We start from the raw sequence: 23,480 nt of genomic DNA on the forward strand, positions 1-23,480 counted from the left end.
TTCCTTGTGATAAGAATCTTGTGTTTTCCATGAGAATAATTTCATACTTGTCAAGGACTTTCATATGTTGGACAATTATGCCAGATTTAGAATTAACATTCTGCTATCATAAGAAAGTTATGATTTATGAAAATGTTCAGAATTTTAAGTGTGTTGATTATGTGTTTAATTTATACCTTTTTTATTTCATTATAAATTGTGAAAAAACAGTCACATGAACTACATAAAGTACAATATTTTTATTGCAATATTACACTACTGTTATACTGCTAGATGTATGATGTCATAATGGTTTACATTAGTATCAAACGCACGGTCAATTGTTTGATACCAGATCATTAACTGGTTTAATAAAAATGATATTACACTTAAGCAAGTTTAGTATCCCCTGTTTATGTGTGCTATTGTGGAAAGTATTGTATACTTTTATTGCTAACACCATCCTAAGGCTTGTTTTTTCACTTCTATGCTACCTACATTGGTGTGTTGCCAAATATGTGACTACAATGTGATTAGCATAGTTTTGAGTATATATAGAGAGAGATAGATAAATAGATATACCAATCTGCTGTGTAATTGACCTCGTTCCTTTCTCATTTATCAGAAACCTTTAAATGTCAATGCCAGCGTCTCTGGGTCAACATCATTCCTTATCTTGTCTTGAATTTACACACTTGGAAAGCCAAAGAAACAGGCACAAAGGTCCACAACCTTGACAAATTGCGCAAGGAAAACCAGCAGTTATGGTGATTCTGATTGGCACAATCACCATGTGCCTTGGGTGGCTGTCGACTGGCAGCAAAGATTACTGTGTCATGGCTTTCAGGAGAGGCGATACCTTGAATCTGGTGTCTGGAGAATGGTTGTCCCTTAGGCTGTAGTGTTTATCATTGCATGCCCCGACAGACGTTCATCAGCCTGTAGTCTTCAATACTCTTGTCATCGACTCAGTATCAGCAGATGGTCAACAGGCATGCACCAGACAACACAGTATTTCTCACTCGACACTAGAAGGACATCTCTGTTGTCAGTGTCAGAAGAGGAAATTGATGACTCTGACTTGTTTTTTAATGAAAAGTGGAGTTAATATTCATTTCAAAGGCTTCAGGGATATTGCCACTGGGATTAATATGAAGAAGTGGTGTTTTTTGGCGTTCTCATCTCAGAGTTGCAACTTTTTTGTAAGAATTGGATCAGGCAGGATTACCACTAGTTGCTAGGACTGTGGTTCTGCTGAAGTTCTCTCATGAAGAACAGTCAAGATTGACCCCAAATGGATTCCTTTATTTCTAATGAGCCTGAGCTAACAACATGCCGTAGGCACTCTCAACTTATTGACAAGTTTTTTATTTGTTTTAAAAGGTAGTGTGCAATAATCGTTTCGTTGCAGCATTGGCATTTGAAATATTTTGGATTCAATTAAGCCCATAATGTTGTCATTATCTAAATAATGAAGTGTTCCTTAGAAAGGGTCACAAAGCAATAGGCCATTATATGCACACAAATATTTTCAGATGATTTGCATTTCAGACAACGTGCAGTAAATATTTCGTATTGATATTTCATGAGATTATATATATGTTTCCTTCATTCTTCATAGATTGGAAAGTTCGGGAAGTTTTTACAAATTAGCCCGTCGTCTAAGTCAGAAAGATCGGAAGGACGCAGACTCACATTCTCGACAGCGTTCAGTCAGCCTTGATTGGTGAGACTTGCATCCTGTTTGATGGAAATGTGTTGTTGTGATTGGTGTTCACATGCATGCTGGAATCCCTATATCCCATCAGTTCACTAGCATGTGTCTAATTCACCCTGCACCTCTGTTTTTCCCATTGTCCTTATTTATTCTAGTTTTTACCCATCATTTTTCACTGTAAGCATCAGTGATCATTCAGTTGCTGTTTGTGCATCTTGCATGTTTGTAGTAAGAAATAATGTGTTTTGTGTTCTGTTTTGACATGGTGTCAACATCATATATCTAACTACAAGTACATTGGTATATAAGATTAAATTGAAGGTTTTGGGAATCTTAGCATAAGATGCCTTTTGATTATTCAGCATTATTTAAGACTTCCCTTCATATAACATGTCAACACCTAAAGCTTTGAAAAACAGTTTTGCTGTGATAATAGATGTTTCACTAACACTGGGGTGGCTGAAAAGCTTCGAAAAACACTTTTGATGTGATAATAGATGTTTCACTAACACTGGGGTGACTGAAAAGCTTTGAAAAACAGTTTTGCTGTGATAATAGATGTTTCACTAACACTGGGGTGGCTGAGGCCAGTTGTCAAAACCAATAACAGTTTTGAAGAAACAGAGTGCTGTAAAACAGTAATTCTGCAGTGTGTTTATACATGCATTTCACGATGCACTGACATTCCCCTTTATGGCAGTTTTGCTGTTAACAACCATATCAAATCAAAACGTCCATAACCCTACCTGTGTGAGTGTATATTGCCCTGAACAGCTGTAACCTGCCTGGTGGACTCTTTATGGGTTGTTCAGTATTTCATTTCAGTGTACCACTCATGCATCATTTAGCATTTAACACACCATTCACAGATCGGTGACCCATACTGGTTTAATCTACTTTCAATGGAGTTAAGCTAGGAATACCACAGGGCGGTGTAATTACTCCAACCCTTTTAATAGTGAACTCAATCAAAATCTATCATATGGCTATTTACAGCAACCAACCTCCCATTAGGCCAGTACTGTTCCAGACCTGTTACAATGGTTATCCAGTTGTATGTATTAAATATTTAGTACCGCTCTGTTAGGCACTGTCTTAAATATTGAGTGTAATATGCTCATTCATGAGGCAGTGCTGCCCAGACAATGGGCTCAATTTAAGATATTTATGACCGTGAGCCCCCCTGGTACTGGGGTATGGTTACTTATCACCACACTACCCTGGTATACGCGACTATGTGTTTGCTATGTTATTGATACGAGGAATACCTGCCTCATGTGAGACAATATGCGTCTTGGGACTATGCAAATATTGTCTGTCCTTGGCTACCCTCAGTTAAAACTAGACTGTGATGGCACCAAGATGTACATAGATTCGGAAATTATGTTACGAAGTATGGCTAAAATGTATACGCCTCGTCGGTTGTTGCCATGTTTGTCGGAAAGCTATAAAGAAGATGTAAAATCAAGTGATGAGGATGATGAGGACACAGATGATGATTTTGACTTTGAAGAAATGTGAGTTTTTCATGAAAACTTCCAGAAAGTTTTAAGGCATTGCTTTGAGATTTCAGTCATAGGTTCACATGCTTTGAAAAAGTTTGAAATTTAGAATTATATTTGTGGCAGCTTGTTTTCCACATTGAAATTTCTTTCAGTGAGTAGTGATATTCAAAATCAAAAACGGTAAGTTTTTAGTGTAAGGTATGTTTTAGTTTGTCTTTCATGTGTTCCGTGTTGGGTTTTGTGTTGTTTCTCATGCATGGAGTGATGTCAGAAACATGCCATGTATTGCATGTGGTCACTGACAAGAGTTGAATACTTGGTACCTGGGTTTGTCAGCCAGCCTTATGTCTCTAGGAAGTATCACATTCTGAGTTTATCTTTAATCATTAACATCATCAGACATTTACCTTTTCAAGACATCATTATCAAGGGCTGAAGAGTGTTTATTCTGGGATGTCTTTATTCTTTATGTCTATAGGTATGATTGAGGAGGAACAAGTTTTATTGAATGACAACATATTTCATACGATGGATGTGATGTTTTAGATCCTAATACTCTTATCAAGGAGGTGTAGTCAGTCCCCATCAATAGTTTGTTTCCTCTTCTATTTTAATAAACATAAGATCTTAAAAAGTGATGCCAGCTTGCAAAATGCCTCTATCAGATGTTCATGGAGATCAACAGACATTTGCCCTTTCAGAACAATATTTTTCCACTTTTATTTAAAGTTTAGGTCTCCAAAACCATCTTATGTGAAGGACATATGATACTGTGTTGTCTTCACACTTTGGTCTGGAAACTTTGCATCTCATTATCCTTAATGGCCCTACCAGCAGATCCTGACAATGTTTTCTTTTGCAGAAATGCATGTTATTATTAACATGTGATGAATACAAACCATTGTGGTAGAAGCCCCAGCCTTGAACTCAGAACCTATACATTCCTTTGATTATCCTCATCATTTACCTTCAAGTTGGTGTCAGATGTTGACAGCCATTTTGTTTCTTTCAGTGGTGATGGACGGACTATAAGGATATTCACAGCAGATGACCTAACCATGGACGGCATGCCGGCTTTAACGGCCTCACCCAGTGCCCCAGCCTTCCTTAGTAAGGGTGGGGCACCAAGTCCCTCCCCAAATAGGCAGCCAAGGTCACTGGTTGGTGAGTAAATATGTCATTACCCATTATGTTCTTGTATTGCATCCGTGGTTTGCAAATGTCGCTGACATTTAGCATGGGAACTCATTCATTGTAGGCTTTCATTTGCCATGTCAGAAAGCCATGATTCTGGGTTCAAATCCTGGTTTGTCAGTACCAAAGCCACCTTGCATCACTTTGGCTCCCACATCAAGCTGATGAACTTTGATACAAAAGAGTATTGTCTAAAGAGGTGTACTTCCTGGTCGATCTCCAAGGTTTCATTCATTGGAAGCAAGCTCTTTAAAAATCGAAATTACACCCAAAGTTGATCACACTGACTCTTCTCAAGTTGTTGATGTTATTATATTCAGTTTACACTAAGTTTATTATCAGTGGAATATTTCATGTTAAGAATAATTCATGAACTCAATCAAATCACTGATCACCGTAGGGAACAGTAGTGGATAATCAATGAAACTAATGATAACATAGCATTCATGGACTAACCGGACCTCTTCCCATATGACATGTTTAGTGAGTGAGTGAGTTGAGTTTTACGTCGCACTCAGCAATATTCCAGCTATATGGTGGCGGTCTGTAGATAATCGAGTCTGGACCAGACAGTCCAGTGATCAACAACATGAGCATCGATCTGCACAATTGAGAACCAATGACATGTGTCAACCAAGTCAGCGAGCCTGACTACCCGATCTTGTTAGATGCCTCTTACGACAAGCACAGTTGCCGTTTATTATAAGCATGGGTAGCTGGGAGGCCTATTCTGCCCCAGGACCTTCACTAGTCTCATGTTTAGAAACAAACGGGTAGTGTACTGACAAGTCACTGAATTTACCTCTAATTACATATTATTAGCAAGTTTGGGTGTATCATGATCTAGCCATTTTTAGATCCCTCATCAGCCTATAGAAACATTGGTTGGGTCTCTGAGTGGTAGAACATCAACCCCCAACAATCACTGTAGAATAACGATTCCATAGCCTATATTTTGTTCATATAATGAAGATTTTTTAAAAAGGTCAGGAAATATAGTTCTTGGTCCATCTCCGTGGCTTTGGCACTGGAAGCAATGTTCTTTCAGGTATTAAAGACAAAGTCTTTCCTTTAGTAATTCTTCCATCAACATTCAAATATGCCAGAAAGTGCTTTGGAACGTAACAGACACTCATTTGAAGCAAAGCTATAAGTTTGACATCTTGGATTCAAGAACTGGTGATGGTACTGAGAGAACCTTGTTAAGTTTCACCATTCTTGGTGATGAAGTGGGAGCTGTTATTCTCAGAGTAGCAAGAATGGTTCTGTGAATTCATGTGACAAAAGGTGGCACTGGTGGTATGTGCCATACCAAAGCCATGAGTTTGAATCCCACTTTGGCCTCAATTGCAACACCTACACGATGGCACCATACCTGTTTTATAGAAGTCATGCTGTGTTGTAACACTTTACTAATGAAACTATTACACAGGATTATTCCATGAATTCAACATTGATAATTCTAAATGTCAAAGTTACTTATTTTATTCCAGTGACACCAAGAAAAAAGGGGTCAAGTGGTGACCTTGAGAGTTTGTCACCTGCAAAGATGGAACGTCGGCGCAGTGAAAAGGATAGACGGTCATGTTATGATATCCATGGTAAGTGCAGGGGTCATTGTAAACGGTTTAAGCAAACCTGCTGAAGTCACTCATCACCCATTAGATGTTAGTAGCAACATATGCTATTCACCCCACCACAGGAAATGTAAAATTATTACATTTTCAATGATCTTACCATACACAAAAATTACAAGTAATAACAATCCAACTTTATTTCACTTTAAAGATTCTTTGATGAACATAAATACATATCAGTTTTGACAATGTTAAAACTATTCAGTTTATAAAAAATAATTGTAATGTTTTAAAATATAACGTAAAGAGTTTAACATTACAAAATAATCATTAAGCAAGTCCTCAGTCCTGTGCACAGCAGATAAAATCTTTGGATATTGGTATGAATTCAAGTGTAAGTACTTTAAAACAAAAGGTACTTAACCCTTTCCATAATCATAAAAGCAGACTCCATTGTACAATTCTGTCTACATCCAGCTTCGTCTTGACTTGTGTGTAGGAATATCTAAGATCCAGCTTAGAATCTTTAGCAATCCATGCTCATTGAAAGAGGCAACTTACAGGACTGTGTGATCAGGCTTGCTGATTTGCTTGACACGTGTCATTGTATCTTAACTGCACAGATCCAGGGTCATGTTGTTGGTCATTGGAAAGTCAATTATTTACAGACTGCTTGAATATTTCTGAGGGTTAAATAACAAACATTGCTGTCAAATAGGGATGATAACTGATAACTTCTTCCTCAGAGTTTTGCATTGAAAGATGGCATTTCACTTACAGTAAACCTTTCTCGTGAGTGTGGTGTACTTGGGTGCTTGTTTCAAGGATTTGTTTGATCAGAACACACAAGCAAAGGAGTAACCCATCTCATTCAGTTGCTATATTCTGTCACTTTTAATTACAGAAAGTTACTGTTTTGCAATCATGGAGGCCAACAGCCTCTGGGGAAATTCAACAGTCTAGTTGTTTAGTCCTGAAATAGAGCACTCTCTTGGCAGAGAATTGTCCATTTCAAGCACCACCAACTCTCCATGGTAGATTGCTAACTCAGCAATGACTACTTAGTACTATTTTTGTGAGAAAAAAATTCTAAATTTAGATATTAAGTTAGGAATAATTTGACATTATTGTATAGCTTCATACCAGGCCCTTTTACTGCTGGTCTTCTCATCATGATGATACACTAACGTGAGGTCATGTACTAGGAGGAGTAGAAATAGTGGTTGTCGTCATTGCAGTGAAGTTCGTGGGTTTCACTAATGAACTGAAGTCTTTGATAATTTGTTTCAGTTTCTCTTAGCTAATTTGATATACAGTTTGCTTTGAAGAAGAATTTTGGGGAATGGCAAATATGTTTTATCAATGTGAACTGTGCATGTGGTATGATTTTATGACTGCTTGTGACAGTAAGATTGATGGATTACGTCAGATGTATCTGGAGTCTAGGAATACCAAGATTTATTTCGTTGACATGGGAATTTTGATAATATAGAAGTTCCCAGATACATTTTAAAGTACATACTTTATCTCAGCCATCTAAATACCACAAACTAATAGTGCAAATTATAAAAAGTATATGAATGACAGCTTCATGTAATGAACAGATAACAACCAATGACCAGATATATAGTGCATGAATGACTGCATTATGAGTGAATGAGTTTAGTTTTACTCTGCACTCAGCAATATTCCAGCTATATGGTGGTGATCTGTAAATAATCGAGTCTGGAACAGACAGTCCAGTGATCAACAGCATGACCATCGATCTGTGCAAATGGTAGCCGATGACATATGCCAACCAAGTCAGCGAGCCTGACCACCAGATCCCGTTAGTCACCTCTTACAAGAAGCAGACATGAGCGTTATGCACAGATAAAGGGGATGTACTGTAATCATGTATTTAAATGTAATCACTTTGATTTTCAATATGTCATTAAATGTTAGCCCTGCCAAAAAAAACCCCACTTAGACTTAATTTTTTACTTTGAAATACATTTTCAGCACCCCTTTGTGAAATTATTTTACAACAACATAGTAATTTTTATATTTTCTCTATTTAAAAATCCTGACATATTTTCAACATCAATGCCCTTGAAATATGTACATGACATAACTGACATGCTAACTTTCTTTGGAATCTTTTTCTCGTTTAAGTGGCTCAAAATAAATGTGCTGTCTGGCTTTCTCCGTAACGAAATTAACCAGTCACTGACCCTGAATCAACAACTATTGCAAGACTCTGATATTCTGAACGACAGCCACAATATGCTGCTTTAAATCTCATGAAGGTTGCGTGGTTAGATTAATAAGATCATTAGCAGGAGATAATTACATTACTGAAAGTTCGTTATGATTTTTAAGCGTTTCATGGCTGCATGACTGCATGGCTGCACTCAGTTCAAGCCCTATGCTGTAGGGTTACCTGGTGCATTGTGAGTTTTTGTCTGGTGTCCCAGCAGGTCTACATTCTTGGCCTATCTTAATTTCTTATCCCATGCATAAGGAAATTTCAGCATTTAATAGTGTGCTGAAAGACAGTTAAAATATTGGGGATGTTTGTGCTTGATTTAGTTCCCAATAAAGATTATTTTGGGAAATTTCTTTCAAAGAATTTTATGTGCTATGTGGAAGGAATTCTTTCATTTTGCAGTTGAAAATATTCTGATTTAAAAACTGTAACTTACTTGTTAAATATTGTGGTTTCATGGCAGATGGGTCACACGGAAATTGCACATAAAAAACTTCAGTATTCTGTTCCATTATAGCAGATAGGTTCAGTCATATTCAGAACAATCAAAATACATTTAGGGTGAAATGAAGTTTATTATTATTTCTTCTGTTGGGGATGGAGGTGTGATGATTTTATGAGGGTCACCCATTTTATTCTGGAGAGTTAGAGGGGGTCAGCAATTATTTACACATGACCTAGAGGGGTCAGCAATTTTTCACTTATGTCCCATGATGAGGGGTCAGCAAACTTTTACACAACCATAGTAAAGAATGATGCTTAAAAGTTATATAGGGGAGAGGGGGCTTACACAAAGTACATGCTTCTGCAAAAAATATCACCCCCTGCTGTAAATTATGAGTGTACCTCACTACAGATTGTATCAATGCATGGGAGGTAACTCTGTAAGATTTTTAAGTCAGTTGAAGCAGTCATAAACTTCCTATTGTTGCAAGTGACAGTGAGACAAGATAATCTCATAAAATGAAATTATTAAAACTCAAAAAGATATATAAGTAAACCATCAGAATTTTGCATTAAAATGTACAGTTCAAAGTCACATTGTTATTGATGTATCTTTGATAATTATATCCTTTAGTTACAATCATTGTTTCAAGAAGCACCACTACAAATAACATTTCCTAAAAGTCCTTTTTGGGTGCTGGAAAATGCAGTATTCATAAATTAAAGATATAACAAATCTGCATTCACTTATAGCCAAAATATCTCAAACTGCCTTTAGGTGTATAACAGCCACCTGTTTGAAAGTCCATCACTTCAAAAATATGCCCACAGAATAGACTGACACTAAGACAATACCATACAGGCTCTAATCCAACTTAAAGCCCCTTGCTCTGTTGGAGCGTGATGTACCTGTAGATACAAGAGGTCGTGACATTCTGCTGGCCTACAGATTGCAACTGGTCTGATCACCTGTCTGATGTGACATTCCTCCCAGGTGAGGGTTACTACGAATGCTGATGAGCTAGTGGGTTTCCCATCAACATGCTATTTAGACAGTCCTTGTTGAGAAAGAAAATATTTTTATATATTTTTTTTAATCGATAAAGATGTAAAAATAGTTTTAATATATTTTGATATTTAATGAAATATAAATAAAAATATTTATATTTCTTGTAAATATGTGCTTTGAGCATGCACCTTGTGGATGGATGGAGTAATTATAAATACTCCTTATCATTATTAAATATATTTTTAAATGAAGTACTGTGTTAGTCTTAATTTGATGATTTAATTAGGAATACAGTATATTTGTGATGACAATTTGGAGATTTAAAGTACGCTCTCTTACACAATGTGTATTTATTGATGATGATAATTTGGAGATTTATCGGGTATGTTTAGCCAAATATCAAATACATTTATGTTTGTTACCAGGATGTGTGGTAGACTGGTAAATAGTACCTGACCTCATGCTAATTACTGTGACATTAATCAATAACAATTAGCAAGTCTAATTACATATCAATTAAGTACCCGTTATGTCATATGGAATAATAACTACATTCCTTCCCTCTTGTAAGTTAGCCATGAATTAATCCTTCTGGCACCGCCAGCATGTATATTGTTCTGATGATCTGCCAATAATTATAGACAAAGGGTTCTAGATAGTCATATTATGACATCAAAGGGTGTTTAACGACAGGTGATATAAGCCTAGGATTGGGCTGTGAGGTAGAGGCATACCTGCCTCAGTTGTGAACACACCTTCAGGCTAGAGCTGTTTGCTACACTCAGGATCTGTTAGCACTCTCATACAGCGTATAATACGAACAGTCTTAGTCAGCCAAGGGGACGTTTACTTTTGGAGCCACTGAGGTTATCCTGTGTAAATTTCTCTCGTATTGGATGTGTTTGTTGATCAACTGCTCTGAGAGGCCGTTGCAGGTGAGGTGATTGTCGCATTTGAAAGCGATCAGCATTTGAGATTGGAGTATACCTTGCAGGAAGCCTTAGCACCAGGCTGATAATTAAGTGTTTTCCTTGAGGATTTTATACTGTTAATTCCAAATCTATTTTGAGGTAAGGACTTGTACTGCATTTTAATTTATTTTTTTTTATGTAGTGAGAATTCATGTATAAAACAGATTGAGTGCTTGTTACCCAACCGAATCTATCACGAGTTAATTGTGTCATTAGCATGTCCTAGAGTTCATGTTGCTTAAAATTCTAAATGCCAAATTAGAACAGTTTTTCTCTGATTTTCAAATGTCAGCTATTATTTCAGTTGGGTAGCTTTCAGTTTCATTGTTTACTATCTGGAGATAATTATGGAAATTTGACAATAATTTCTAATATCAGTTTTAGGAAATCATTGAAACATTATTGATATATTCTAGTATTTCTGTGCCAAACGTATTTCATAGATTCCTGACATTCTTGGTTTGCTTAGTAACAATGAGGTATTACAAGCATTGGTTTCAAATATGTACAGATTACTATATCCTTTGAATGGAAATGTGCTTTTTCAACATGGTTATCTATCAACATGGTAACAGGGCTACATGGCACATGGTACAAGAATCTGTATTGAAACACCACCCTCACGAAACCTGTGATCCATAAAGTGTTAAATAGTAGTAGGTGGCAGCGTGTATATGAATAAGATCCAACCTGAAATATTAGATTCTTCATGTCTGACAATATCATATATTCAATTCATACATACTTCCTGTGTACACACGTTAAGCTTGACTCGTACAGTCCATTAGCTTTATCCTTCATCTTTTTCTTACTAGCATACTATCATGATTCAATGAGTAGTGGAGTGATATTAACAGAAGGATTTGTGTGATTATCTGTTGATTTTCATGTATTTCACTGAAAATCTGTTTAAATTATGCAATTTCAGTTATTATCAAATCATAAGTATTTCTTGAATTTTTGGCAAATTATTTTCCACTGTGTGCCCCCAAAGAAACAAATTCAAACTGGTGAGAACATCAATACAAAATGGTGAAATGCTATTAATATTTGCGTCCTAAACAATTGACACAGGCTTGTTTAATGTTAATGCTTGCGATACTGTTGCACTGTTTAATGTTGAGGTTTTTGTTGTTACAGCGCTGTTTGATGCTGTAGAACAACAGGACATTGATGTGGTCAGGACTATACTGGACAGTGGAGGAGTTGAACTTAACAGGTGTGTGCATAGCATTTGCAAAATGTTTTTGATAAAATAACACATTCGAATATCCAGAGGTTCCAGTCTTTGTATTGAGTCATGTGCACTTGGATATCTGGTTTGGGATGAAATATTTCTGAGCAAAACCAGAAATACACTTTCAGGAATATTTAATAACTCAAAATTTGAAATGACTTATTTATGAAGTATGAAAATATGAAAAGGAGGTGCTTACCATGACATAAAAAAGGCCGTATTCTACAGATATGTATTTGCTCACAGGTGTACAGGTCTGTATGTATGAAGATTTTGCCTGAGGTCCCACGGCTTATAATCTAGTGAGATATGAGATCGGGACACAATCAAATACTTGCCAAGAGCCTTGACAATATCAACTCAATGGGTCATAAAATTTGTCAGTTTTCAAGATCGTCTTTATCAACATGACAGGTTGAGTGGCATAAAGTGTGTGACACATGAAGAGACACTTTTACAGCTGTTAGTGTAGTATGGGTTGAAATAACAGTAGTTCTAGATTGAAATTACAGTTGGAAATGAATCATTTTATTCCTCTGCTTGAAATTTTGTTTTGTTAAATGCACATTTTTATAGACAATGCTTTTGCAACTGCAATCATAGTTGCTGAAAATGTTCACAAGAAAAATCAACTATTATTTGACCATGAAGTCTGCAGATAATGTAAACAATGTAAATAAAACTGGACCACATAGATCATTCTGGAACCGTTTGTATCATACAGTAAATATATGTAGCCAGTTCTTTAACTACATTTGTATCCATTGATGCCAAACACACTATATTTGTGTCATTAATAATCAGCAATGGAATACGTACATTTTCATCACAACCTTGACCATCACAGACATTAAACATGTTAAAACAAGCAACTCACAGATGCTTTTAGCTCTAGTGGAAGAAATGTGTTTATGTGAATGTGATAATAGAGTTGATCTCCTGTGGATAATTCCTTTGAGAATTGAGTAATATTAGGAAAAGGATTCTAGATGTATTATACGTCCAGCTGAGTGGGGGATAATCCTCTCAGTTCCTAAGATATGAAGGCTATTTGTAAGAAGATTATAATATTAGCATTCATATGAGGTTTGTTGTCATACATACAGCACCGTAGGTGATGGTTACAACTACTTATTATAGTCTTGGCATCAAGGGCTTGACAAATACTTCTTAGACACCTTATGTGTGTGAGGTGTAATGTGGCTGAGCAGGATGTGTTATATATATTATATAGGGTTACGTTTGAGTGAATGTATTTTTAGGGTCTATAAGAAAATCATGGAATGTTTATGGTGTAGGTTTCTTGTGAAGTGTTGGTATGTAATATTTTCTCACCTATCAATGATTTTACACATCAAGAAACTAAACCAGGACAGCATTTAACTTTGTTTCAGTGTTAACTTTTTCAAAAGTATGAATCTAAATGGATTATGTAAGGATATTTGGACTGTATTTATTCATAGCTATTATGATTTCATTCCAATGTAATTTATTCTGAACAGCAAGAGAAATGCAAGTTTAGAAAAAATGAAAGTAAGTGTACATATTTGTGTCTTCTATTTAAACATTTGAGAAAAGATTGTGTTTCTTTTGCTGTTCAGTATATTTCAGAGATTGAAGTATCTTTCTTCTTCTTTGGGAAATAGTCACCATCATTATAAGAAATTCTTGTAGGCTCTGTAATGACAGTGAAATTAGGTCACACACTGATGTTTGCTCACAGTTTTGATGGTAATGTTTTGTTTGTAGTGTCAACAGTGAAGGTTTGACCCCCTTGGATGTGGCGGTCATGACCAACAATATCCCCATGGCCAAAATGCTCCTCTTCCACGGGGCAAGGGAGAGTCCTATATGTAAGTATCTAGACATGAAGACAATTTATGGACTTGTACTTGGAGTTAGTCTGAAGTACTGAGATATATTTAGTTAAGCTGGTCCTGATTTAGTCATGAATACACTGACATATTGTGGAAGAACTTGAGGCTAAGTAGAAATGATGGTTTGCTAATTACATTGATCAGTAAAACTTTAAATAGATGTATAATCATCAGGTTGTCATATGTGGGCTCTCAGCATTTCGAAAGGTATTTGGTACACTATACCTGCAAAATAAAACCGAAGTCTACGTAAAAAATATGATTACATTGCCCCGTAGTTCATAGTCAGTGCAGTAGGTCGAAGCGGTAGTGCTCTTCATGAAACTGAACAGGATCAGTAGAGTAAAGAGAACTGTGGTTCTCACATGCCACCATATCCCAATTGGTAATGATGTCAATCACTGGTTTGTCTGATCCAGACCTGATTATTGACAGAAGACCACCATATGGATGGCATATTGCTTGGTGTCTGTCAAATAACAGACAAACCAGGAATACTGTTTGACAGACATTACCATTTAATAAGTGTTATCAGATTTTAGTCATACTTGCCAGAACCAAGTCAAACCATGCCTGAAATTACAACAGAGAATCACCCATGAATATTAGTTTGCCAAGCCTCTTGTCCTTCTCAAAGTTGTCAAATTTAGTCTCTAACTTCTCCAACCTCACCACTCTGGACTAATCTTATCAAAGCTCAACCTATAACAGAGAATGTTTTGACAGTCCCATTTGATAACTTAAAGCATGTTACTAAAGGTCCTAGCATAAGTTCCCAGCTGAGATCTTGCTGGACATTGTCCACAATGTCCTGTAATAACATACTTGTTGTCCAGCCTCCTGTTATGGCTTGGATGTGTAATGGCTGTGTTGTTTCAACCATTTACCTCTACTCATGTGATCAGCTCATCTAGCAAGCCCAAGCTTGACAGTAATATATAAACCTAGCAGATCCCTGACCTTCATTCTTATTGCAAACTACATCATGAAGTTCCCTAGTCTGCAGTCCTTTCAGAAGAAACTAACTTATGTGTTTGTTCACAAAGACAAAGTTGCAGGTAGGAAAAGACTTGGAGGTTTTGATATCAGTCTTCGAAATTGGGATTGGTATATAATGACTGTACATTATTTGTCAGAGTGCAAAGTTTACCATATTTTTTTATACAGTCTTATGGAAATGATGCTTGCAGCCTATAACACAGACAATAATCTACATGTTAATAATACCAAGGCAAGCCATATTTTAATTTGGAAAGTTTACCAAATTATTTACACTTCGGTTTTGTCAGTAATGTTTATATATGTTATAGAGACATGTCTGAAAAGATATCAATTATAATTGTACAAAAGTGTTAAATGGTAGTGTCACTGGTGTATTGTTATCTTCACAGGCTGTATATAATTACATCTTACACCTACCCCTCACTGCCCTAACTTGTCCAATAATGTACTTTGCTTAACAAAATCAGTGTTGTTTGTTGGTAGTCCAACAGGGTTTTTCAAACAAAACCTGGCTTTCAAACATTTGTGTCTGACCTTATTTGTGTCTGAATTGACCTTTACTGAAAGGAGCATTTGTGTTTTCAAACACTTGTGTCTGAGAACCAATTGGTCTCTGAATTGACCTTCTCCATTTTGTTATTCTTACATGGATCATTATGCTCTCTAAACCATGATAGTCAAAACAAAGGATTGAGAAGAAAAAACTACAAAGGCATGCCAGACTTAAGTATTTAGATAAACATGTAAATAGCCAGTGTTTTATTTTTGTAGTGTATTATCAGGTACAGTAACACCCCATTGTGCTGGTCCTTTGTTGCCCCAGCTTCCCATGTCTGATTGGTTGATGGGGATGAGGAGGAGGGGGAAGACTAAATCAGATAGTCATTTATAGGAATGTCACTATAAACATGTACACATTTTCCTGACTTCCCTGTCTGCTTGCAGTTCAGCAAGGTGACTGTCGCTTGGACAAGTTGGAGGCTCTCATAGCTGAGGCAGAGAAAAAGGTTGTCGACTTCACTGCTGCTGTTCTGAACAGCTCGTCGGGAAATGCAAACATCTCACCTGCTCAGCAGAAGGTAAATATGCTGGGACATCATGGCTGTAATTTTTTAGGAGAGAGGGATTTGGGTTTTGTCCATTGAATTATTTGAGTTTGAGGAAAGGCATTTGCACTGAGTGGTGTTCCAATGCCCTCTGAGTAATGTTGTCTGGTAATGAATACAAGTAACTATTGCAATGCATGTGTATGTGTCAGTTGGATTAGAAATTTATGAATTATGAGTATGATGTGTGGGTTTAGTTTAATCATCACATTATGGTTCTAATGAATGTTAATTTGAATTAAAACATGCATGGCATATTCAATGACATGTCTATTTGCATTGTAGGAGAACGAGACCCAACTAAGTCACTGGGAGTTCCGCTACCGACTTTTGAAGAGAATGCGTGCAGGGTACGACCATGCAAGTACGTACAACGAACTTCACTTTTTCATCTTCACAGCTATGTGTGGCACGGAGGGTAGAGAAGGAGAAAATTCAGTTTAGCTGAAAATGCTGAAACTCGCTGCATGTTGTTGTTTAGGTGGAAGGGTTTATATTACCTTTTAAATGTAATTTTACTTTAACATTGTCAAAAATGGTTTTTGACCTGTTCAGTGAAGTTAATGATATTTAGTAAGAATGTTTTTTAAGTTGAGTGAACAAGAAATGATTTGTGGCAATTGATCTATGATCAAAAGTCCAGGTGTTATTTGGTTATATGGTCTGAGTATTAATGTGTTGTGTGTTCCAGGGCCTCCAGATGCTCCCACCAATGTCCGTCTCAGCGTCGCCAGCAGCTCCTCTCTACTAGTCAACTTCGGGGAGCCACTGAACCACAATGGAGCCGTAGTCACCAAGTACAGAGGTGAGACAAGAGTTGACACTAACATCTTCTGTGTTGTTTCATTTTTCAACTGGTTGTTGAATAACAGAAAAATAACACAAAACAAACCCAGTATAGCTGGAATGTTACTGAGTGCAGTGTAAAATGAAAGTCATTCACTCACATAAAAAAAATTACTATAGCATAATGAAATGATATTTATAGTGTTTTGGGAATCCTGTAAAGTTTTTCCTTACATGTTAAAAAATATTGATATTAATTTTGATAATACCAAAATGTATGCTGCATAACTGAGTACTAGGTGTCTTCAGCTGATTGCACTGACCCATTATTGTTCCAGTGGAGTGGAGCAACACGGAGAACTTCACCTCTATAGCAGGGGAGGTAACTGTGGAAGATGTACGTCAGCTGGAGTTTGAGATTCAGGGTCTTGTGAAAGGAAGCCAGTACTATGTCCGTGTGTCAGCGTGCAATATGAAGGGTTGTGGGACGTCTACCCTCAGCAACCCACCTTGTGCTGTCCCATCAAGTATGTCATATAGTTTTTATTAATGAAAATTGTGTTTTTTGTAAAATGATAATTAAATTCTACTCGATGTGTCCATCAAGTGTTACCTTCCTTTTCTGTTTATTTTCATTCCCATTTTAACTTCATTCTAACATAAATACTGAAGAGTCAGCAAGGAATAGGTATATTTTCACTCATCCCGTTTTTCATTGTGTTCCAGATTGGCGTGATGTGGATAGTGTTAGTCCCCGACTAGATGGCAAAGTGCAATCTCTTCAAATCCTCTTCCATCAAGTCAAACAGTCACGACCATCTGATGCCTCCGAGCTTAAAGGTGAGGAACTTGTACTGAGTGTAGGACTACAATGAATGAACGAGACAATATACAGTGTACTTACATCTGTTCATGGACCTATGCATTGATGCCACTTTGTTGATTGCCAAGATATTCATTGTGCCCGAGTCACATGAAAGGTATTTGCATTGTCAGATTCGCGGCACCGGTCGACCGATTCCCCTCAACAGCGGAAACGAATCAGCATCAAGAACCTCTTTATCTCTGCACCAAAGTTCCAGAAAAGTCTCAAAAGGTAGATATCCAATCTGAAACTTAAGAAAGAAATGAATATCTTTATGCATGTCAGCTAGTGCATAACATGATGTTTCAGAGGATACACTTGATCTGCATCACTAAAATGTAAAGAAGTTCACATCCCTAAACCTGGCTTTTCTTATGCATTCCCCTTCTAAATGTCTTTCAGAGATTTGAAGTGGATATCAATTTGTATATTATATTTTCGTATAGATTCCTCTGTATTCATTTCAAGACACGCTTTTCATGTAGAAAACACCAGCAAAATTTTTTTATGTTGACTTGTTTGTGTCTGTCAGAGGGGTGTATATGGCCTGTCTCCTGTACAATGAGGACAGAGTGTTAGTCACGTCCGAGGAGCAACTGCCAATCATCGAGGTCGATGAGAACTTCTCAGGCCCATCTATACAGTCTGACCTCTACTGGATGATGAAGGTAAGGACAGCATTACTTTCTTGTCATAGCGGCCTCAATGACTATTTATTGAACTTGCATCCTCTTCCTCCACCTGCACCAGACAATCATTTTCCATAATAGTTTTTTCACGTTGGATAATTCTGTGATTTTAGATGGCAAAGTTGTTAGCAAACATGGTGTGTTTTCAGATTGCCTGTACATGGGATGATGTAAAATCACTCCGTCATGATATGGACAAGAGTAACAGTGCAGGAACAGTTCACTTCCGCAGCAAGTTACTACAGGCAGCTTCCACACTGCAGGTGAGTTTACTTGCCTGTATATCTTGCATTGACCCAGTCAGAGCTGCTTTTCAGACCTCACGACATCGTTTTCAATGTAAACATATATATCTCATATCATTTGTAGATTCTGGTACTTTTGTTAGGCTGATTCAAACCCACACCCTCAAAAGACAGGCACATAACTTATCCTTTCTGTTTTTGTTTGATATAGTCTTCCTTGGGTATCCACGATCTGGGTCAGTTCTACCACAAACCTCTGAAGGATCCAAATGGCAGCATTGTTCTCGTCACCATGAATCATGTTCGTGAGACCAAATTCGTCGCCCTTGGATCTGGTAAATGGGTGTCCCTAGGCAAGCTGACCCGACGACAGTCTTTGGCGGGAATGGACATAAATGATGCTAACAGTTTGCTTCTGAGTAGTGTACCGGTAAGCTTAGCCCCAATCTTTGCAACTATGTTTTGTAAAAGAGGGAAATATTCTAATATTAAACAAGTTTCACATCCATAAATACCATTCAAAAACATTTTGTTATTGTGTAATGCAAATATGATATTGTTCAACATTTTTACAAAAAGTTACCATGTTTGTGTTGTCGGGTAAATAGCATAGTGAAATGAAAGCAATTCTTTCTCTGTTCCCCCAGGACATGATCTTGTACCATCAGGTGAGCAGCATCCCCCTTCCCCGAGGCTTGTACCTGGGATACCTCAAGATCCACGTCTCTGTGGAGAAGCTGCAGGTGCTTGTGCAGCACAAGATGCCTAATGTGTTGCCACATGTCAAAGTCAGAGACTGCCCTAACGTATCCAGGTACGTAATCACTTGTCTACTCAGCAATTCTTTCTCGGATATGTAATTTGGGATGACATAGAATGAGGTAACTCCTTCCATTGAATTCTTTGCTTGGCATTCTAGAAGTTGAGAAGATGAGAAATGAGGACTATTTTTGTGCATATACAACTTTTTTGTTGGGTCATGCATAGAAATTTAATCTTCCACACATTGTTTTCTAGAGAGGAGTGGGAGTATTTGCAGAGTCTAGGTTCCAATGAATCTGTGATGAAGCCAAGTTCCACCCAGCAGGAATTCCGCACCACTATCAGCAAGGCATCACGAAGACTTCTCTCAATGCTTGGTATGTATCAGTGTATTCCTGTTCTGGTCACACCAGTTTAGTGTCACCCCAATCCTACTCAGTCAAGGACCCATCATCCTCATTCATCTCTAATCTTGGAACATTCACATTACATTTTCTGATGCACACATCATCTGAAGATGCCAAGATCTTATTTGTCTAATGAGGAAACATCTGCTGTCCTGTATCCATGCAAACTGTGTTAATATTTTCATTGCCTCTTTCAGTGGATTATTGATATTGCTGTAAAAATGTTTCCTGGAAGTTATCTCATGTAATATTCCTTCTGTGTCAGGCATCTCACCTGATGTGGACCATCGTGTGTACGACTTCGAGGTGATAGAGCTGTCGCCCCAGGTGTCCTTCATCATAGTCTTGCCTCCTGCCGAGGAAGTGTGCATCGTGCCAGGCCAAACCGATGACCTCACAGACAAGAAGGACCTCTCCTTCCTCCCGGTGCAGGTGTTTGAGATGAGTAAGTACACATTTTATGTTTCCTGTTTCCTTTCAACTGTAAGGTGTGTTTCTAAAAGATGTTTTTCATTTTTTCTCTTTTGTGACGCTTTGGTCAGTAGTCAGTGACAATATGATTTACATACATATGTAAGATGTTAAAGTTGTGACCACATGACTCTTACGATATGCTTGTCATATTTCAGTCAACTACTACACATACCATCCTGAGTTCATCTCTCGCTACTCAAGGTTATCATCAATCATTGAGATGGATGTCAACTTGGCCCAACAGGCTCATAGAGAGGTAAGCAGGTCACACCATGGCCATTCAATACAATTACAACAATTGTAACTGATTTTTAGATGAAATGTGTGTAATACTTCTTTATTTCTACAATTTTACTTCCATGGGTGTATCCAAGTGGTGAGGACCAAAAATGTATTTTGTCAGTTCATAAGCAATATGAATTTATTTTATGAATCACTAAGATTTCTGTAATTGTCCTATATAAATTTCATGTCGTCATACCCTTGTTCTCATGCATTGCTTTGTCATCACCAGGCATTCTCCAGTGATGAGCTGAGTACTGCTCGAGTTCGTGTGGATGTGATGGTACAACTGCAGCAGACGCTGGATAAGATCTGGAAGAGTGTGCGCTGGGTGATGGACATTATCACCTATGCCCGGGACAAAACTACCCGTGGTGGCATTCCCCTAGCAGCCATCTCCCAGTACTGTGATGACAACGACACTCCAGAACCAGAACGGCGATCTCGGATCCCAGACAATAACAATTCCTCATCCGCCTTCTCCTGTGATTCCAATGAGATCAGTGTTGGCAAGGACAATCGTAAGATTGCCAAGTTCTATGATCCAAATGACGATGTTCCTGGACAGTCGAGCGAAAGTGAAGCAGGGTCATCTAGTCACGTTCCATCTTCCGGTGTACTGCGTGTGTATGCGGCCTACGAGACAGGACTCTCTAAAGGTGTGAGTGTTAAGCTTCACGTGACCACAAAGACATCAGCTCGGGATGTGATTAATCTAGTCGTGAGACAACTCAACAAGGCTGTCATTACACGTGGTATTGATGGACCTCTGTACACAGAGGATCAGCTGAGTGACTTCTGTTTGGTGGCTGTAATCGGTGCAAGGGAACGTGTGCTTAGAGACGATTATGTGCCCTTGCAGCTTCAGAATCCCTGGACCAAAGGTCGGCTCTATGTACGTTTACGGAATAATGTTCTAGCAGCAATCCAACAGGGTCATGCAACGGCTGTGTAATGGTCCAGTGGTCCATTCCCTTTGGATCCTTGTTCAGATGATGTGTGTATTCACACTAAGCATGAGTCTGTGGGTGCAGGTCACACTGACCTAATTGTGGTTATGTTGACCTAGTTGTGTTCACAGGTATAATCACAGTGCTCCTTCATAAAGTGCTACATGATTCTGGTCCCGTACCATTTGTATATAGTTTTTTAATGTGTTACTTTGACATTTGACAGTTGTGAACAGGTGGACATTCAAATTAGAATTTGTATATCAAAACTGAACAAATGGTCAAAATCTTCATGGTCCTTGGCTTTATTTCATTAATCCCTGCACCCACCCAAGGTGTTCTCCCATTTTCATGAATAGTAATGAAGTCAAGTGTTGTTCATTTGTGTTGGCATAATTCTGGTCATGAATGTTAGAATACTCAACAGCATTTAGTATGCAAACTAATGCTCTGTAACGACAATCAAGCATGTGCAAGTGTTTCATCTGTACAAACAGACATGGACAGAAATGACATTATATATATCTAGATGTATTTGTATATATGTTGCCACAGAGTGTAGAAAGTCATAGATATTTATACCAAACAAAGAAGAATGTGATACAGTGTTTCATAGTTCTGTGTGTGAGTGTTTGTATGTCCTGCAAGAAATGTATGATTAGTACGTTCCTGAAGACTTTTCGTGACCTTAAGGTTTTGCTTTATAATTTTATGCAAAAACATTTTATTGCATATTATGCAAGGTTACTTTAAAAGGTTTTGAAACTTATTTTAGGTATTTATTGAACAACAAGCCATTCCAGGTAGTCTGAGTCTACTAAATAGATTCACCTGTAATTTGTGCTGTCAATAACAGATGCTCAAGTTAATGCCAAAAATATTCCATATCACAAAACAGAAACAGTCACTAAAGAGCTATTTTTTCATCATTTGCTCGTAATTATTACTTATTGTTCTGTTAAGGAATTCAATCATTCAAAAAGTCAAGATGTCCACTAACCAAAATTAAATGGTTATGGATGGACTCTTTGTTTTGGATTTTTCTACAGTTGTAGGAAGAAAGAAAAGTGACCCGGTTTATTCTGCTCCTGAGTGAGTGGTCTCCCCTGTGAGAGTGGTCTCCCTTGTGCACATGTATATTTCCTGCACAACATGGTCTATTTATTGTTGTTGACTGACGTCTTTCATATGTCTGTGATCATCATGATCAGTATATTCTGGTCTTCATTCTAATTGATTATCATCAATAAACAACATGAGTCATGAATACACCTGTCTGTTTTGTTTGCTGAGTGAGCAATAAAGCCTGGGTTGAACAATTTACCAACATGTTAGTTCAGGAAGGTGAACAATATGGATGAGCAATTTTATTAAAGAGAGAATGGTGTTTCATTGTAGACATCATTTCATTGAAGACACCTTCACCAAGCAAGCTGTTCATCCCTATGTTATCCTTCCTTGCTGTTCCATTTTCTAAATACATGTTACAGATGTTAAAATTGCAAGCTATTCACCATACTCTTTGGGCAGGTAAGTTTTGGTCAGAGCTGGGAAGTTTTACATCTAACCAGCCCAGTGGTTTGGCTGAAATATTTCTGAGAGTTTCATTCCGTGCTGTAAGCATTAAATGTAGAGAAAGCAAATTAAAGGTTTCTTTATGTATTCAGCATATTAAGTGTGGTTAGGCTGAAATATCTTTGGGAGTTTCATTCTGTGCTGTAAGGAGAAAATGTAGAGAAAGCAACTGAAGGGTTTCTTTATGTATATCACATATTACGTATGTCACATTGTCAGACTGATGGCAAAGGTTATGATGTAAGAGAATGTAGTTAATTTGGCTGATACTGACTGTGAAAAGTTGGTGACTTACAACTCATGCAGCCAGGCAACTCAGATAAGTGACTTGAGTTTAGTTCTATACCACTTTGAGCAATGTCACATATTGTATCCATGTAGGGAATCAAAACCAGGTATATAGTGTGAAAAGTAGATGCTTTCACCATTAGACTTCCCCCACACCCAGCAACTCATATTAGTGAAACTGTCAAAATGAATCCAAATGGGGGTGAATTGTGATAATATTTAATAGTACCAAACACACTTGTAATCTCCTTGTTCATTAATGAAGTTGTCCGTCATGCCATGACTATATTT

At 37.5% G+C, this 23,480-nt stretch overlaps 1 protein-coding gene across 4 annotated transcripts in view; it reads left to right on the plus strand.

Annotated features, from left to right (window-relative positions):
• Positions 1-22,593, plus strand: part of LOC137283269 (ankyrin repeat and fibronectin type-III domain-containing protein 1-like) — a 190,320-nt gene extending 167,727 nt beyond the window's left edge. For all 4 annotated transcript variants that reach the window (XM_067814702.1, XM_067814703.1, XM_067814704.1 and 1 more), the window contains 19 exons: positions 1,601-1,705; positions 4,214-4,365; positions 5,889-5,996; positions 11,785-11,863; positions 13,631-13,734; positions 15,706-15,839; positions 16,152-16,230; positions 16,558-16,671; positions 16,991-17,179; positions 17,379-17,492; positions 17,649-17,748; positions 18,050-18,185; positions 18,356-18,469; positions 18,663-18,881; positions 19,099-19,265; positions 19,469-19,590; positions 19,886-20,065; positions 20,250-20,350; positions 20,609-22,593. In XM_067814702.1, the coding sequence (XP_067670803.1) occupies positions 1,601-1,705; positions 4,214-4,365; positions 5,889-5,996; positions 11,785-11,863; positions 13,631-13,734; positions 15,706-15,839; positions 16,152-16,230; positions 16,558-16,671; positions 16,991-17,179; positions 17,379-17,492; positions 17,649-17,748; positions 18,050-18,185; positions 18,356-18,469; positions 18,663-18,881; positions 19,099-19,265; positions 19,469-19,590; positions 19,886-20,065; positions 20,250-20,350; positions 20,609-21,331 (3,040 nt within the window). In that variant the 3' untranslated portion in view covers positions 21,332-22,593. The remainder of the gene's footprint in view (positions 1-1,600; positions 1,706-4,213; positions 4,366-5,888; positions 5,997-11,784; positions 11,864-13,630; positions 13,735-15,705; positions 15,840-16,151; positions 16,231-16,557; positions 16,672-16,990; positions 17,180-17,378; positions 17,493-17,648; positions 17,749-18,049; positions 18,186-18,355; positions 18,470-18,662; positions 18,882-19,098; positions 19,266-19,468; positions 19,591-19,885; positions 20,066-20,249; positions 20,351-20,608) is intronic.
• Positions 22,594-23,480: the final 887 nt, after the last annotated feature.

This window comes from Haliotis asinina, chromosome 5, assembly GCF_037392515.1.
Source record: "Haliotis asinina isolate JCU_RB_2024 chromosome 5, JCU_Hal_asi_v2, whole genome shotgun sequence".
NCBI lineage: Eukaryota > Metazoa > Mollusca > Gastropoda > Lepetellida > Haliotidae > Haliotis > Haliotis asinina.